The sequence below is a fragment of the Euleptes europaea genome, chromosome 2, assembly GCF_029931775.1.
Source record: "Euleptes europaea isolate rEulEur1 chromosome 2, rEulEur1.hap1, whole genome shotgun sequence".
NCBI lineage: Eukaryota > Metazoa > Chordata > Lepidosauria > Squamata > Sphaerodactylidae > Euleptes > Euleptes europaea.
Genome location: NC_079313.1, coordinates 78,989,981 through 79,008,716, shown reverse-complemented (window position 1 = coordinate 79,008,716; position 18,736 = coordinate 78,989,981). Strand labels below are relative to the sequence as shown.

The 18,736-nt window shown below is 41.6% G+C and overlaps 1 protein-coding gene across 1 annotated transcript in view; it reads left to right on the top strand.

Annotated features, from left to right (window-relative positions):
* The window catches only part of ST3GAL3 (ST3 beta-galactoside alpha-2,3-sialyltransferase 3), a 234,124-nt gene that overhangs the window by 107,151 nt on the left and 108,237 nt on the right, over positions 1-18,736 (top strand). Inside the window, exon 7 of the mRNA XM_056867692.1 lies at positions 18,190-18,284. Within this exon, the coding sequence (XP_056723670.1) occupies positions 18,190-18,284 (95 nt within the window). The remainder of the gene's footprint in view (positions 1-18,189; positions 18,285-18,736) is intronic.

The window sequence follows — 18,736 nt, the reverse complement described above, 5'->3', positions numbered from 1 at the left end:
AAACAGAAGTTGGGGGAATATTTTCAAATTCAGGATAATTGCCTCTATAAAGATCCTTTTCCTGTACTGCAGTCTAGGCAGATTATGTTCACTGAAAGCTTTTGATGTTTACCTGGATTTCAGTAAAGCTTTTGGCAGGATGTTCTGATGGACTGTGGTCTGGACTCTAGGATAGTTAGGTGGATAGGGAACCTCACTCAAAGAGTAGTTGTAAATGGCATTTCATCTGAATGGAGGGAAGTGTCCAGTGGGGATGCTACAGGGTTTGGTTATGGGCCCAGTACTTTTCAGTATTTTTATAAATGATTTGGATGAGGGAGTGGAGGAACTACTCATTAAATTTGTAAATGAAGCCAAACCGGGAGCAGCAGCAAACACACCAGAAGATAGAGATAGAATTCAGTGAGATCTAAGCACACTGGAAAAGTGGGTGGATGTGAACAAGATGCAATTCAACAGGGATAAGTGCCAAGTTCTACATCTGGATAACAAAAATGAGGAACATGCAAACAGGATGGGGGATACACTTCTGGGTAGCAGTGTGAACAAGATCTTGGGGTGGACCGTAAGTTAAATATGAGCAGCCAGTGTGATGCAGCGACAAAAAAAGCTAATGCAAACTTGGGGTGTATCAACAGAGACATTACATCCAAATGCAAGATGCCATAGTCCTGCTATACACTGCATTGGTCAGGTCGCACCTGGAGTATTGTGTGCAGTTCTGGATGCCTCACTTCATAAAGGATGTGGACAGAATGGAGCAGGTACAGAGGAGAGCGACGAGGATGATCAGGGGCCTGGAGACCAAGCCCTACAAGGAAAGGCTGAGGGAGTTGGGAATTTTTAGTCAGGAGAAGAGGTTGAGGGGGGACATGATTGCTCTCTAATTATTGGAAGGGCACTTAGAGGAGGGCAGGGAGCTGTTCTTGATTGTGAGAAACAGTTTTTGATTGTGAGATGGAATCCAGCTTAAGCTCTGTTTATGTGGCTTTGAAGTAGTTGGAATTCGAAGATCTATATAAGGGCATATTTAGGGTGTTTTGTGGCTTAGAAAGCCCCAAACTGAAATCCTACAGCAAACCATTCTGCAAACTAAATTGAATGGCTCTGCACTGGCAGCAGTAGCTGTATAGCATTGTTCAGGATCCGCTAAATAGATGTGTGGAGTAATTGTTATACTTGTTATTTGTACTTGTTATAGATAATGTCCTTTGTGAACAGACTGAAGCCACCAAGCTGGATTTCATTATGATCAATATCAGGTTTGAAGGGGTCAAGTCCTGCAAGGGATAAGTAATATAAGGGCTACAGGCCATGTCTCCCCAGTATGTGTAGGCAGGCACTGCCATATTGTGACTTCCCCATTGAACCAATCAGTCAAGGAGAAAAGTGTATGTGTGTGTGTGTGTGTGGGGGGGGAGGTTTTGGGAAAGGGAAAATTTAGTGGGCCAGATAGAACTCATAGGCCTTCACATTCTCCTCTCCTTTTCACTTTTTTTTTTAAAAAAACTTTCACCTAAACATATTTAAAACCTTATTTAAAACTTTCACCTAATCTCAGAGAGATTTTGGGTGTTATCACCTCAGGGTTTTATTAAAAAATTGAAGCCTTTTCATTTTTAACTTGCCATTTAAACATTTAAAACTTACCATGAAGCATGTTTTGTGTATTAGGGAATACAGGCAGGGGAAAGGTAGACCAAGTGAGACCTTTCTTCCTGTCTTCTTTAACCAAGTAATCCGTCTGTAGTTAAATGCAGCTTTTGAACCTGGAGTCTTACTGCTAGACTAGCTCTGCAACCGCTAGAGGGATACTCTCTTTCTCTCCCCTCCATGATTGAGACTTCCTTGTGTGCCAGCTTGTTGACAACTGCTGGACATTATCTGCATCGGTCTCATTATCAAAACTGGTTCCCACGCTGCTTTGCAGATGAAGAGGATTCAGCCATGTGACTGACTGTCATTTGTAGCTGTCTAGGCTCCTCATTTCCACATGAAATGTAAGCTCTCAAAAAAGCTACAAATTAAAATATGTCTGTTTTGCTGCTGGAAAACCTTGGCCCGTTCTTAAAGGTTTAGAGTGATGAGAGAGGCCTGCCCAAAGTGACTAAGGGAGGAGATTGTTACTTTTTCTCAAATAGAGCGTTCTGGGATTTGGCAATCTTGTGTTTTCCATGTAAGGTAACAAGGATTTAACTTGAATTTCTTCTCCAGGGTACAATGGTATAAACCCTTTTGTTAAGTTGACATTCAGTGTAATTTTCTGCTCCTATTAGCTCCTGAACAAAATCATTACTTGTACTTGGGTTATGGCTATTATAAAATGAAAGAATAATCTGTTTAATGAGTTTTGAAGATTGTGTATTTGCAAATGGGATAAGTTTATTGACCAAATTAATAGTTTTCAGATCTTGGTGTTCTGAAGTGCTCAAACTGCTGTCCTGTTAAATAAGTATGTAAAAGTCCAATCTTAGTAGACTGAAAAGTGAATGAATACTTGTAGCTGTGCCATATTTAGAAAGGATTTAAGAGAGAAACTTTGGGCTGCAAAGTTGAGTGGCAGGTGGGTTCTTTCCAGAATTGCTGGAGTCAATATCTAGCCTGTCTGTGCAAAGGATGTGAATAATTTCAGACATCCTGCTGTATATTATTAGTTTATTGGTCCTATCTGGGAATGTCTAGTAGCCATTGTGGGCATGTGTTTACAGAATTTCTGAAAGGTTCCAAGAAGAATTCAGTGGCTTCTGAGCCCTGGAGCACACATTTGTGGAAGTGCTTTGCTCATCTTGCCTTGCCAGTGGCAGATCACATCACGGAAGAGGGAATGCTCAGTACTGGCACTGGCCAAGCAGTCCTTGTCAAAGAGGTTCCTTTGTCTTCATTAAGGGACTTTTCTTATGTGCCTCTGTTTTAATGTTAAACCTATGGAAGATGCAGTTCTCACAGCAGCTGTGCAGATGTATCCCAATTTTAATTACTGAGCTATACTATATGAACTCTTAAAAAGTACTGTATAAATGCTTAAGTAGTATCATTATTGTTAATATCCCACAACAGAAACATTGGAAATAGCCACATTTTGAGGCGCACAGGATTTTACCTGGAGGTAGTAGTGGAATGCTTTTCAATCTAGATAATGCAGTATAATGGCACTTTAAATTTGGTATTGTTTTCTGTATCAATAAAACTTCAAAAACTGCATGAAACCCTCACAATACATGTCTGGTTGTTGATCTGTCACCTATTAAAATATCTGAGATAACAGCTTATCCTTCCTAAGGTGAAACTGGTGGGAAGGTGCATTGTTAGTCAGTACTTGGAGAGCTGTCCCTGCCACTTTGTGCCCTGGGGGTGTACTTTGCTGTGAGGAGGCAGTACTGAACAAATGTCGGCCTCACTTGGCAGTATAGGAATGGGGCGGGATTACAGTGTGTGAGTGGGGGGCATGTGTTAGTGATGAAAGATAGGAAGAACCTGGCATCGAGCTGTGGAGCCAGTACTGAGTGATGGAGCAAAGTCTGCCATCCTGAGTGATGGAAAACGAAAAGTCTAGCTAAAGGCAGTGGTGAGACAGCATTTTAGTATTCCTCCTGAGGCACCAACTGCCTAAGACTGCCCTGGGTCCTTGAAATAGAATTTTTAAGATATCACAGTGGGAAGTAAGATTTAAGCAATTCCCACTATTTGGCTTACTCTTAACTGCTGGAATGCAACAAGGACAGGAGGTGGAAAATGCTGGCACGCCACTCCTGTCTATTACATTCATTTGGAATGTTGGTCTAATGATGGTGCTGAAAGTATTAACGGTGCTCAAGACTGGCTAAAAGTTGGAAGGCTTTAGAGATAATTGGCTGTGGAGGAAGTTGCATTTCTAGGTAGAAAATCAAGGGAAAGAGCTCAGGGCAGCAGGTATATATAAAGTAATTGGTGAAACATGGAAAATGTGTCTTTGAGTATAGGGGTTGTGCCTTATACTCACAGCAAGATCTGAAGTGTGGAATTTCAAAGTACTGAAAGGTAGTGATTAAAAACACAGCTGGGTGATCTAGAGCAGCTGTTTCCAAACTTTTTGGTATGGTGACCCACAAGTCCAAATTTACTTGGTATAGTGCCCCATTTAGGGCTGACCCAAGGTTTTTGTGTGTGTGGCCTAGGCAAACTATGGCCTGACCTGGATAGCCCAGGTTATTTTAATCTCATCAGATATCAGAAGCTAAGCAGGGTTGGCCCTGGTTAGTATTTGGATGGGAGATCACCAAGGAAGTCCAGGGTTGTGATGCAGAGGCAGGCAGTGGCAAACTACCTCTGAACATCTGTTGTCTTGAAAATGCCACGGGATCACCATACGTTAGCTGTGACTTGACGGCAAAAAAGAAGAAGAGCCAAACTATGACCTTGGCATAGTTCCGTTTTCTACCAACAAACATTGCACAAAGGGCACAGCTCCCCCACTATGAATCTCAAGCAGGTGGTATTCCAAAATACACAACCTTTCATATGGAGGTTACTTTCCAGCCTTTGACCACCCTCTCCTTCTCTATTATTCTCTAATCCCCCCTAAAATTCTCATTCACTCCAGTGACCATCAGGACACATTTTACTTGATCAACATGTATATGCAGTGAAGAAAGAATGGAAGATACTTTTTCCAGGGTCAGATCTTGGTTTCCAAGATAGAAAAGAGAGCACTAGAAATGGCAGGGGCAACCATTAGGGAGATCTAGCCTGCGACCCACTTGCAGAGGCTTTGTGACCCACTTTTGGTTCCTGAACCACAGGTTAGAAGCACTGACCTAGAGATGGTGGGGGAATGCTTCTGCTGCGCTGCCTTGAATTTGATAATTTTAGGGCAATTAGACGAAGCCTGGTGATATGGGCTAGCTACATACACTGTACGTACAAAAATTAACTAAATTAAAATGTCCTTTGTCAACTTCTATTAATGTAGAGCCACCATTTGTTCAAGAGTTCTGTTTGTACCTGCATTTCCATTTCCGAAGATTTCTGTGTGCTCTGATTTCTGGGCATGGATTTGCAAAAAGGTTTTGTATATTAGAACAAAGGCAATTTTATTTATTTATTTATTTAGTGTCCCATTTTTGTCCCCAGTGGGGACACAAAGTAGCTTACAGCATTCTCCCCTTCTACATTTTATCCTCACAACAACTATGTGGGGTAAGTTAAGCTCCCTCTGATTAGGACCAATCAAAACAATGCAAAACTTTGTGCAAACTTTACAGTTCTGTTTTGACTCTTTAGCAGACTGGATGTTAAAATGGGGGGAAAGGAGAGGGAGGAGACAGATGCTGTAGGTCCTGATCTTAAGAGTTCATTTGCTTCCTATGCCAGGTAGCTTGAATAGATTGGATAGTACTGGATGTAGCTGGTATTGTTTCACTTCTAGCCTTTTTGAAAGAAAGAAAAATGGCAGCTGCTTCATCTGTTTCTAGATCTCACATACAGAAGCAGTGAGATCTGTGTTTGGCTGCTTGAAGGCAATTTTTATGTGCCATAGCTGACCAAATGCAAGCAAATTAGGCAATAAAGTTGATTGGTGCAAGCCAACTTCCTGTCTTGAAAGAGCTGTTGACTGTAAGAGCAATTTAATTTATTAAATAATATGATGCATGTTTGCTTAGAAACACTGAAGGCCAGTTTTTATTAAATTTGGAGAACTGTAAATTGTTTTGTGTGCATATCAAAGATCTAAAATATTTGGATTCCTTCCCTTTCCTTAAAATTGACTGCTGCTTTTTTGAACATTTTTGTTTAATGTGTTCCATTTCAAACTCTGCAAAAATTTAAATACCAATTGTAAATAACTGAGCACTACTAAATATGTAATGTGGGCTGAAGCTGAATGCCATCTGGAGCAGTCATAAAAAGGTTTAAGATAAGCTAAAGTGAGGCAAAAATATGCAAATCCATTAATGTACTATGATTCTTCCTGGTGTGTTAGGTAAGTGTTTGTTTTAGCAAACAAGGACCAATAAAGAAGTGCTTTACAGAGAAGTGCTTGTCTTTGAAATTCTGCTCCAGTAAAAGAAAGAGGTCAATGTTATGTAGTTTGATAATTTTTTGTTTGCTTTGTCAGTAAGGAAAATTTGTTGTTCTACAGGCATCCGACAGGAAAGGATTTCCAAAGATTTTCTTAAAGTGTGCCATGACATTCGTTACATGTCCCCTTTCTCTCTTTCTCTTAATTAGTAAGGGGTTTAGAATGGTTTAGTTATCAACTGCAGTTTAATTATTATGACTTCTGATGCATGTTTTCTACATATTTGCTTTTAAGTTCAGACTAATATGTTTTTGGTGGTTTCCATTGAAAGACAAAGGGGCTTTTAAAACGTACAGGCACTGCTGGCTCAATTCTCCTTGAATAGTCTGTTGTACCCCACATATCTTTGCTTCTAACCTTTGTAAAGTGGCACCTTTTGGTCTAAAATGTTGTATGTCTAGTTTCTGTTTGACAAGTGGTTTAAATTGACATATAGGAAGTAAATAGTTGAGACATTTTGAAGGGCAGTGAATTGAACAACAACAAAAAAGCTAGCTCTTGATTCTGCTCAAAATTGTGACCTATTGACTGGCCACAGTCTAGAGCATTGGACAGTAACTGACTTTACCGGGGGGGGGGGGCTCTGTGGTGGGAGATGGAAGATGGTGGGACAGTCCCAACCCCACTCTTCAGTTCTGCAAAGTGGTATGCGTGCCTATTGCCTTGCCACAGCTATTAGAACTTCCTCCTGTGTGCACACATGGACACCTACCCAATTCTTGCCTCTAGTTTGGCAAGTGAAAGGCCAACTGGTACTCCTCAGAGAGCCAGATTTGATCCTTGGGCTTGCACATGCTGATTCTTAGTTTAGCGTGTCAGTGCTTTGAGCAGGCTGAAGCACCACTGCTAAAGGAAGCTCTGACTGAACTATGCAAACTGTGTTGTGACTAGGATTCGGTCAAATATTGTCTGGGTTCAGTTTGCTTCAGTTTCCTTGGCAAATCAAAATATATGTTCTTCAGTTGTAATCTGCCTGCTTATGTAACTGATTTGACAGCATGATTAAAAAAACAACAACCCTTTTTTATATAGGCTAGTGGAAGGTGTGTAGGGAGCTGTTGCTGTTGTTAAAATGCTTCATTCCGCCATCTGTGGAGAGGACTTTAAATAGTAAAGAGGCTGCACTATATGTGGGTCTCTGTTGCAATAATATGATAGGATAAGCATCATATGGCAAGTTTGGAGACAAAGTATTTTATCAAGTCCAACTAAGTGCTGATCAGTCATTCCAGCAAACTTCAGCTTTGCACTGTTAGGTATCTTCTCAAAGGGTTAAGAACGTCTGCCTCAAAAAGAACTTATGTTAAATCTGTTGATGATTGCTGGAGTACCAGTGGTGTTTCACTGGACAACCTGCAATAGGCTGTAAATTTGTCCACAAACCTTACGTTGTGCCATCCTGAACTAGATCCTCCATTGTTCAGGATGTCTCCCTTTTGTGTATCAACAACAATTAGCTTTATCCTGATGAGTTTGTGCTGCTAGTTTTCAATGCTCATATAGTGCAATCACATTTTAAAAACTTCTAAACTAATTTATATTGTTGCATTTGCAAAAGCATTTGTAATGCTGTAATTAGAACAAGTTCTCTGAACTCCCAGTCCATTTCCGATCCACGTCGGGAAAGCCAAAGCGTGTTTTTTTTGGTGTTTTTTTTAAAAGATTTGTTTCAGCGCCTTTTGCCTCTGTTCCAACATGACAGTTTCTCGGGTATCCATCCCACATGTTTTATCTCTAAAAGCTGTTCTCATAAAGAGGTTTTACAGGCATGCCCTTCCTTTGTTAAAATATTTGTTTATATAATTTTTCTTTAAAAATTTGTCCCCTGAGGACCACAGGAGGGATGTTTATATTGAATAGCAGTGATGTAAATCAGGAGGATTTTTAAAATGTTGATACTGGAGTCAGAAATTAGTAGAGCAGACAGAGGAATACAGTGGAAATGCAGAGATCTGCTGGTGTATATAGAGAAGGCTATTTCTAAAAGGGTCATTTTTATGGTTTGGGGTTCGTATTTTTAGGTGGAGTTTCAGTTTGTTGTTCTTGGGAAATTCTGACACAAATGAAGAAACTACATGTTACATGATCTCTTTAAAATACTTTTTCTTTCCCAAATGCAGTACCTGGCTGCTTTTTCAAGAAGAGGAATGGTTTTGCAAAAAGGGTTTTTTAAAACTCTTTTCTTCCAAGAAGTTCTCCTGCTGAAAAACACAATATAACAGATGAATGCTATCTGGAATATCTTTCTGCGCAGGTTTCCATAGAACGTATTAATATGGACTTTGTTGTTCCCTGGTAATGGCTTTTCTCTCTCTATGGGGGTTTGCTCTGGAACACAGTGTACAAAATGCACTTAAAATATTTCAAAGGTAGCCATGTTGTCCATGTTAACTACCATGAATACTCTCCTTCCCCATTCACACTATGTCCAGCAGTTAATACAGATACAATCCTGTCCTGTGGTCCAAAATAATTATTGTAGTGTGATTCAAAAGCAGTTTCTTGTGGGAGACTTGTGCTGGGATGGCTGACAGGTGATCTTTTACTGCACGAATAACTGGTTGAGTGCTTATGACTTGGAGCGGTACAACAGAGCAATGTATTCATCCTCTAAAGCAGTCAAAAGAAAGTAAGAAGAGTTTTCGTTTGGTACTATACACATACACACGAGACTTAAAGGGCTGGGACTCCCCTCATCAGATTAGGAGGGTTTTCCCCAGTTTTTCCAATGGAAACTTTGGAAAATTTGGGGAAACACTGAAAAGAGTAAAATATTTCCTCTTTTGGCATGAGTGCTATGTTTTTAAAGACACTGTTTTGCTCACTCAAAATGATTTCCGTGCCGTATGAAGATCTGCATGTAGAAAAAGGTATAGCAATCAATAAATTATAATCCCTGCCTGCTTGGGGTGGGGGAGATTGTTGCCATTGAGGCCAGAGCTCTTACCACCTGTTCTACCTACCTCCCCACCCTGTGGATTTGTCTGTTCATGGCAGGTGAATTGTTAGTTAAGTAAGCTGGGTTTAATTATTATTAGTAGTCGTGGTGTTGTCTTGTTTTTGATGTTATGGGCTGCTTTGAGTCCACATTGAGAAGAAAAAAGTCCAAATAAATACATAGTTAAATACAGTGCACATACAAAATTACCATTCAAGATGCATTTTTTAAAGTCCCTTAAGACTTAAAAATTTCTGGGAATTTCTCTCTCTCTGAATGTGCCAAATGCAATGTCCACAAGCTGTCTTTAATGCCTGTACAGCCATATTGCAAAAAAAACAACAACAATAGCAATATATGTGCTGGTTCTATGAAAAAAGCCCACAGGAAAATTGCTCACAGAAAAAACCCACGGTCATAAATGCACACAAGAAAAAAGCCCACACGGAAAAAAGCCCACATGGAAAAATACTCAAAGTAGAAAAATTTCCGTATTCACAATATGTTTGGAAGCAAACATCTTATTTGCCGCCACATTTCCAGATGAAGACAGCTATAATGAGGTGCTCACGTAGTTCTTTTCTACATATATCAAGGGTGCAGCAGGTAGAGATCCTCAGTTTCCTATAAGAATATGGAATCATCATGATGCAGCCCTTGAACGGTCACCAAAAACTACTAACTGTTGTGAAGGATTTCACAACGCTCTTAATTCCCTGTTCCACTGCAGTCATCCCAGTGTGTGGTTTCTATTTGATGGACTGCAAAGGGACCTGGCTTGCCACAGATTAACATTGGCTAATGCACAAGCAGGAGCCCCGTGGTGCAGAGTGGTAAGCTGCAGTACTGCAGTCAAAAGCTCTGCTCACGACCTGAGTTCGATCCCAACAGAAGTTGGTTTCAGGTAGCCGGGTCAAGGTTGACTCAGCCTTCCATCCTTCTGAGGTCGGTCAGATGAGTACCCAGCTTGCTGGGGGTAAAGGGAAGATGACTGGGGAAGGCACTGGCAAACCACCCCGTAAACAAAGTCTGCCTAGAAAACGTCGGGATGTGACGTCACCCCATGGGTCAGGAATGACCCGGTGCTTGCACAGGGGACCTTTACCTTAATGCACAAGCAGGTCGCCCAGAGGTGAAAAAGAGAAGATACGAGGCACTACATGACATGGTTGCCACTTCTGTGCAGTAGTATGAGCAGGTGGAAGATAAATTTACTTACTTAAGGAGATTGGCTAATTTGCAGTAAAGATTTATATCTGAATTATTATTTATTCAATTTATTATTTAATGTTGGTCCCTCATTCAATCCAGGGGGTTCCCATTCATTCCGGGTTTGTTTTCAACAGCTGGCAGAGATATTAAAACAGTGAAATGGCTTTATTTTCATGTCAAATAATCACTGTAAAGGAATAAAGTATATAGTTAAATATCTAGTTATTTTTAATTAAGTAATTGTTAATGTTAATAGTTGTAAAAGTTATGTTATGGGTTGTAAAAATTATGTTGTGGTTGTAATTCTTTTAAAACAAAATAAATAATATTAAGTATTCAAATGTGAGTATTTTTCTGTGTGTAAAAGTTATGTTATGGGTTGTAAAAATTATGTTATGGTTGTAATTTTTTAAAAAACAAAACAAATAAATAATATTAAGTATTCAAATGTGAGTATTTTTCTGTGTGGGCTTTTCCCCATGTGGGCTTTTTTCCATGTGGGCTTTTTTCTTGTGTGCATTTATGACCGTGGGGTTTTTTTTGTGAGCAATTTTCATGTGGGCATTTTTCATGTGTTTTTTTTTTTTCTGGTTACCATATGTGCTGTCTGGTAGAAAAACTGCTTTGCCCCCCAAACACAAAATACAGTGCATTTAGCGCTGGGAAAATGTGTTTGCAGAAACAGTGCAAGCTTGAGGAAAGTAGTCTATACTGCAACCAACAAATAGGTAACAAATGCACCTTTATTGTGCTAAAAACAATCTGGAAAGGTTGTAAATGTGGACCTTTTGTATGCATGCATGCAAGATGCTTTGAAGGTTCTTTCTCATTTACTGTACTGCAGAGGTGTTATTCAAAGTATTTGTGACTTCTTGGCCCTTGAATCACTTAAAACTTTAAATTAATATTTTGCTAACTAAGGGCACAGTTCTAAGCCTGCTGGTAAACTGCTCGGGATGCCAACTAAGACTGTGCTGGTGTAACTCAAATACATGCCAGTATATCTGGAGGTATGACTGCATAATGCTGTGTTGGCTTCACATCTGTATAATCCTTCCATCAATAAAGCTGTTCTGGCATAAGTCCTAGAAATGGACAGTGCCAAGGGAGTGCTGAGGGAGGAGTAGGGGTTTGTTGGCATTCTAAGAATGAAAATATATCTGCTTTCAAATATACCTCAGAGACATAGTGCATCTTAAGATAGTGACTAAGGTCAAAAACGCATGGTCGCTTTATTCCCTGTTTCAGCCAGGATTCAGCCAGGATTGAACGCACGTTCGGCAAAAATGCATGCGTTCGATCCTGGCTGAATCCTGGCTGAAACAGGGAATAAAGGAGGCTAAACAACCATGCGATTTCGCCCTAAGTCTGCAGCCAGCCACATCTCTCTTAAGTACCATATAACTTTTGCCAGGATACCTGTATCTCAGACGATAGGACAAAGGGCATAGGGCTATATCTCCTTGGCCCCATATTGGGCATGCTTAGAACACACACACACACCATCTTTGGTAATGGGAACTTTAGAAAAAGGTCCCTTACAGTCAAACTGAATGGTCTAGTGATGTTCCCTCCACAGGCTGAGTAAGTATTGGTCCAGTGACTGCTCTTGGATCCTCCAACGGGTGAATCACATTGTGTGGGAACCTGCAAGGGGCAGTGGGGAGGAACTAGAATTGGAAGATAGCTATGGCCAGAGTAATTGAACTCACTTGCTCTTTGCTGCCGCTCTGAAACACTGCTTACAACTGTTGTATCTTTTTCATCTCTTTGCAAACATTCCTTCAACAGCAATAGAAGCCAGGATGAACCCTGTTTATGGTGCTGTGCCAACCACTTGCTGAGTCTACAACATAACCCACAGCTGCAGTGACTAGTGAACATCTAACTGTTCTGCTGTGTGGTTTCCCCTCTCTTGTACCTTGGCTCCTCCTATGCTATTGCAAGCTGCTTAACAGACAGCTTTTTGGCTAGCTTAGTTGCACATATCATGAGCATGAAGTGACCTGTGACTCTGCCTGTGACTCTGCCATTTGTCAACGCAGCTTTCAAAGACACTGGAGCCTTGCTGTACTAAGGGAATTGGCAACCCCATTCATCTGGCTTGTGTTCAGAACTCCTTTCCTGATATTGTTCCAATAAATTATGAATTATTTCACAGTTCTGTTTCTGTTTGGTTGGAGATTGATCCCCTACCCTCTGCTCACAATTAACCTCAGCAGTCTTCAGTAAGAGACTCATACTTGGAGGGGGCTGAGAGGGGTTATCTACCCCTCTCAGCATTGTTGTGCTGTAACAATGGGGAGGACCAGGCTCCTCAGGCTCACAGTCCCTTAGCATTACTAACTAGCTTGTAGGGGCAGAGGCAAGAGTGGAGAACAAGAATTGCTGGGATGAACAGCAGCAGTTAGTGGTAATGAACCTGGTGAATATACACAGCTGCCAGGTCCCCCAGTCAGCTGGCAGAAGGGGGGTTGCTGGCAGTGGAGGGAGGCCTAGGCTGGCATTACAGCTACACCTCTGGCATCTTGACTCTTATCCAGCCTCAGTAAGCGTTAGGATGATAGTGCAGGCATTTTACTTGTTTGATGGTTCTTAAGTTCATGCAATTATGCATAACGAAGCTGAACATTAGCCTCCTCCCTGCTGGATGTCATTCGCCATATAGAATACAATCCTCAGGCCTCTGTTTCTTGGTAGAGTGATGATTAGGGTTGCCAGCCTCCAGGCTGTGGCTGGAGATTTCCCGCTATTACATCTAATCTCCAGGCGACAGAGAGAAGTTCACCTGGAGAAAATGGCCGCTTTGGAAGGTGGACTCTATGGCATTATACTCCATAGAACTCCCTCCCCTCCCTAAACCCCACCCTCCTCAAGCTGCACCCCCAAAATATCCAGGTATTTCCCAACCCGGAGCTGGCAACCCTAGTTACGATGCACCTTAGAGCCCTTTGATGCCAGCTCATGGTGCCAGCTGCGGCAAACAGACTCTTCTCCTCCCTTTTAACTTTAATCACAAACCACGGTCGCCTGTCCTGGGAAAACTTATTCCGCATGTCGGTATGTTTATTATTTAGATGTTCATACCCCACTTTTCTCCCCAAGTGGCTTTACTCTCCCCTCCCCATGGCGGAGAGAGGTAAGCTGCAGTGCTGCAGTCCAAGCTCTGCTCACAGCCTGAGTTCAATCCCGACGGAAGTTGGTTTCAGGTAGCCGGCTCAAGGTTGACTCAGCCCTCCATGCTTCCGAGGTCGGTAAAATGAGTACCCAGCTTGCTGGGGGAAAGTGTAGATGACTGGGGAAAGCAAAGGCAAACCACCCCAGAAACATAGTCTGCCTAGTAAACATCGGGATGTGACGTCACCCCATGGGTCAGGAATGACCCGCTGCTTGCACAGGGGACCTTTACCTTTTTTACCTCCATTTTATCTTCTCCACAACCCTGTCAGATAGGTTAGGCTGAGAAAGAGTGAATGGCAGCATGGGGATTTGAATCTGGATCTCCCAGATACTAGTACAACTTACTGACCACTACACCACCCTGGCTTAATGAAGTTATTGATATGGAGACGGAATGTTTCCTCATTATGTTACACTTAATGTTTCTACTAAGAGCTTTGAAAATGGAAAGCAGTGAACACCCTCAAACTTTACTTTCATCATATTTCCAAGTGACTTGAAATTGCATGACTTCAGTTTCTGTCTACTTTAGAAACCTTGAATGAACCAACTGACTTGTGGGCTGACAGCTGCTCACACACAGAAACACACCAGTTATTCTGCTCAGCTACTTTCATAGTAATATATTAAATACAAAAGGTGGCAAGTTAGTAATGGTTAGACGTTTTAACCCTACATAGTTCAAATTCTACCTCTCATCGGAAGGCTTTCTGTGAAGACCTGATTACAATGCATACTATAAAAAGACTTGTCTGTTTAAATTAATTTCCTTATATGTAATAAAAAATGTTACTACTTGTTGCCATGTATGAGGGGAAAAGTTTTCTTTTGTTCATTTGTGACTCATTTTGTAGCCATCTGTGCCTTGGAGAGTTATTTATTGATTTAAAACATGTCTGTGCCACCTTTCTACCCAAATAGGGAACCCAAGTGATGAACATTAAAACATTTTAACATTAAAACATCAAGAAATGAAAACAACATTTATATAAATGTATATAAAACATTTACATAATTCAATGTAGCCAATGTGGTATAGTGGTTAAGAGCAGTGGACTCTAATCTGGTGAACCGGGTTTGTTTCCCCTCTCCTACACATGAAGACTGCTGGGTGATCTTGGGCTAGTTACAGTTCTCTCCAAACTCTCTCAGCCTCACCTACCTCACAAGGTATCTGTTGTGAGGAGAGGAAGGGAAGGAAATTGTAAGCCTGGAGAGAGAGCTCCAAAGTTTTGGTGCCATGATTGAGAAGGCCCTTTTTTGGTTGCCACCCATCTAGCCTCAGCTGGAGGCAGCACCTGAAGCAGGGCCTCTTAAGGATGACCAGAGTGGACAGGTAGGTTCATATAGTAGGCAGTCCTCAAGCCATATAGGGCTTTAAAGGTCAATACCAGCAACTTGTGTTTGGTCTGAAAGTAAATTGGGAGCCACTGTAGATGGAAAAGACTGAACTGATATGGTCCCTAAGATCCACTTCATTCAACTTTCTGGCTGCCACAGTCTGTACCAGATGTAGCTTTCAGGCAGTCGTCAAGGGCAACTCCACATACATTGTATTTCAGTAATCTAATCTAGATGTTACCAGGACTTGCCCCATGGTGGCAAGATCTTTCCTGCCCAAGAAGGGCTGCAGCTGGCTCACCAGGTGAAAGGCACCTCTGGTCTCCACGGCCACTTGTTTATCCAGCAGGAGGCTCAGGTCCAGCAGAACCCTCAAGCTATGAATCTGCCCTTTCAGGCGGAGTGCAGTCCCATCCAGGATAGGAAATATCCCAGTTCCTGGGTCAAACTCCTGCTCCCCCATGAGTAGCACTTGTGTTTTGTCAAGATTTTGGTTTAAGCTTGTTAGCCCTCATCCATCCTAAAACTGCCTCCTGGCACCTGTTCACAGTTCACACAGCCTCCCTGGGCTCTGCTGGAAGCGCAAGGTAGAGCAGAGTGTCATCTGCATATTGGTGGCAACTCAGCTCAGATTTCCAGATGACTACTCACCGTGGCTTTGTGTATATGTCAAAAAGCACCGACATTATGTTATGCTAATATTGCAAGGCAGCAACTTGTCACACACTCATGGATGTTATCAAAAAACGGACAGCCAGATTGTGATTGCAAGTTAAAGGGTGTGTAATTGCATCCAATTGTATGACAGACGGGAGTACTCAAGAGCTTTTCTTATTCCTGGTCCACAAAGGCTGTGTTTCTCTGGCACTTGGCAGGGTGAGCTGGCTCTCACATGAAAGACTAAACAGAAATAGCTTGTGGGTCAGGCTCGGGTCTGAAGGACATTTCTCCTTTGTAGCTATACATCTCTGAAAAAAACAAGCTTTGGAAAGAACCCAGTTGACATTATCCAAAGTGGAATTCATTCACTTGTATGGCAAAATACCTAATAAGTTACTTGGACATCAGATCAGATCTCTTCTCTACCCCGCCAGCCTGTTTCTCCAGTAAAGTCGTGAATATGTGTGAGTTGTATATTAAATCCAGTCAAAGTAATTGCTTCTTGTCATAAGTATCCTAAATGTGCTGCTTCCAACAGCTTTCCAGAGCATATAGAAAGGAGGACCCTCTGTAAACAGAGACACGTTTCCATAGTGAAAAAGGCATCACTCTGGTTTTATTTTCATGGGCTTTTTGGCTCTTGCTTCTAAAGCCAGGCATCTGTGTGACAGCTGACTTATCTGGGCATTTTTTTCCATTATTATTCAGAGGAATAAAAAAGGATGAAGGGTTTTAGGTACTTGTCTAAATGCTGGTCTTTTCAGGGCCACATAAACTTATGTTACAAAAAGAGGCAGACAGGGATAGTTCTCAAATAAAAAATTCATGACTACCAACAATCATGAGAAGGCATATAACAAAAATTTCTTAAATTGAAAGGTATGACCAAGCCTAAATATATACAGACCAGTCCTAAAGGGGGTGATGCCTCTGGAGGCAGCATGACCTCAGTGCTGGCATAGATGCTACTTACGCCATCTAAAGTGACACCTACAATGGCGTGGGACCACTTACAACGGCAGCATGGAGCGTCTTGGAAGTGCCTTGCCTGGGCACCACCGTGGGAGCATAGCTCCGGTGCAGGAGCTCATGCCGGTGCCAAAGAGGTAGGGTTGCCAACCTCCAGGTACTAGCTGGAGATCTCATGCTAATACAACTGATATCCAGCTGGTAGAGATCAGTTCACCTGGAGGAAATGGCCTCTTTGGTAATTGGACTCTATGGCATTGAAGTCCCTCCCCTCCCACCAGTGGCGAAGAGGGACCTGGACACCCTACAAGGGGGGTGTTCCCAGGGGCAGAGCTGCAAAATTGATGGTGCAGCCCTTGAATTCCTACAGAGCAGTTTCATGTTTTTTTTTGGGGGGGGGGAAAGCATTTTTGACTTGGTGCACCCAGCAGCAAACCACTCAGGAGGCACAGCAGTGGTGCCATCCCTGGGCCCTTCGCAACCACACTACCCTCCCTCTTTAGGATTGGGCTGATAGTCTGATAGCAGTTTCTCTTAAAATCAGTTTCTTCCTGCACTTCATATAAATAGTATCTGTCATGTCAGAAGTAAATGTACAGTTGATGGGTACTTGTCATGTTTTGCTTATTTCTCACCAGCCTTTTTATTGCTAAATCTCTTGCCCTTTTGCCTGACTTGATTTGTGTCAATTTAATTATGTGTGTGGTTGAGCCTGAAACAGGTGGAGTTGGTTATGTTGCCAAAGTAAATAAATTGTATATGTGTGTTTTAGAAATCTGAATTTAGAGACTACACATTGTTTATAAGTGGTATAGGCCCATTGTGTACATATTTGGCTTTGGCCCAGTCTTCCCCTGCATTCTGTGTCCTTTTGATAATGTGACATAGTATATAAAAACCTGTTACCGGTAAAATACAATTAAAATCATGCTATATACAAAATAATTTTACAAAGAAAAACCTTCTTAACATGAACAGTGACTCTGCTCCACTTTTCCAGTGTGTTGTAATTAGCTGGCTTGTCCACACTAACTGAATTTGTTTGAAAGTGTTCTGCTCCCAAAGTGACTTTTGGTGTGGCATCTCTTGTTCAGCCAGTGTGGTGTAGTGGTTAAGAGCGGTGGTTTGGAGCAGTGGAGTCTGATCTGGAGAACTGGATTTGATTCCCCACTCCTCCACATGAAGCCAGCTGGGTGACCTTGGGCAATTCACACTCTCTCAGCCCTACCTACCTCACAGGATGTCTGTTGTGCGGAGGGGAAGGTAAGGTGATTGTAAGCCAGTTTGAGTCTCCTTTAACTGGTAGAGAAAGTCGGCATATAAAAGCCAACTCTTCTTCTTCTTCCTCCCCTAAATATATTACAACTTCAAAGAAGGCTGTTGTTGATTGATGGTGATGTTCAGAGTTTTTCAGACACCTTGGGTTTGGAAGTAGCACTTTCCATTGCCTTGAAACTTGTGTTCTGCCACTTTATTTCCAAACTGGGCTTTTGAGACAGCTATGCTGTTTTAGAAGTTGTAGTACAAAGTAGTATACAAGAAGATTATCAGTCTTGAGCTGTATACTTGCTGAACTCCTATGGTCTCTATGTTGTTTCTGATTGGCTGGTGTCACCATAAACTCTGAGCTGCGTATATGGTATGACTTCCTGTGCCCTTTGTAGGAGTAGGCCTGAACATAACAGATCTTCAAATTCCTCCACTTTTCACTTTATGCATTTTTTTCTTGTGCCATTACTGGTTCTTCAACCATATGATTTTACAGATTGCACGTGGGTAGTGAAACTCGACTTCACCATATACAAGTTTTTCTTTTTTTCTTTTTTTTTAGGTTCTCCAGACCAGCACCAATGTTCTTGGATGACTCCTTCAGAAAGTGGGCGCGTATTCGGGACTTTGTGCCTCCCTTTGGAATTAAAGGACAAGGTAGGCTGTCACTAGAGTATCCTGCAAGCTTGCTTTCTGTAGGACAACAGTCCTAGAAAGGTACAAACATCAAAGAAGGCACCAACAGTCATTCATGTTATGTGTGATTGCAATATTTGGAATGTGCCCCTTTTTGATATGTTTTAGAAAATCCATTCTGATGTCTGGTCTGGAGAGGTATTGTGGTTTGGTAAAGAATAGTGTAATCATAAAGTATTCTACAATTCATCAACACAAGAATGGAGGCATCCCAGTTTTCCAGTTCTATCAGATTAAGAGTTTAATATCTGCGAGAAAAAAAAACATGATTTGGGAAGAGAATTTAATTCTTTTGAACTGCTCTTTGTTTCTGAAAGTAAGCATAACTATTCACTTTCCAATTTTTTAAAAAATACTATGCATCATTGTTTTGGGCTCATGCCAGTCTCTTTTTAAATAAATGGCATAAGGCC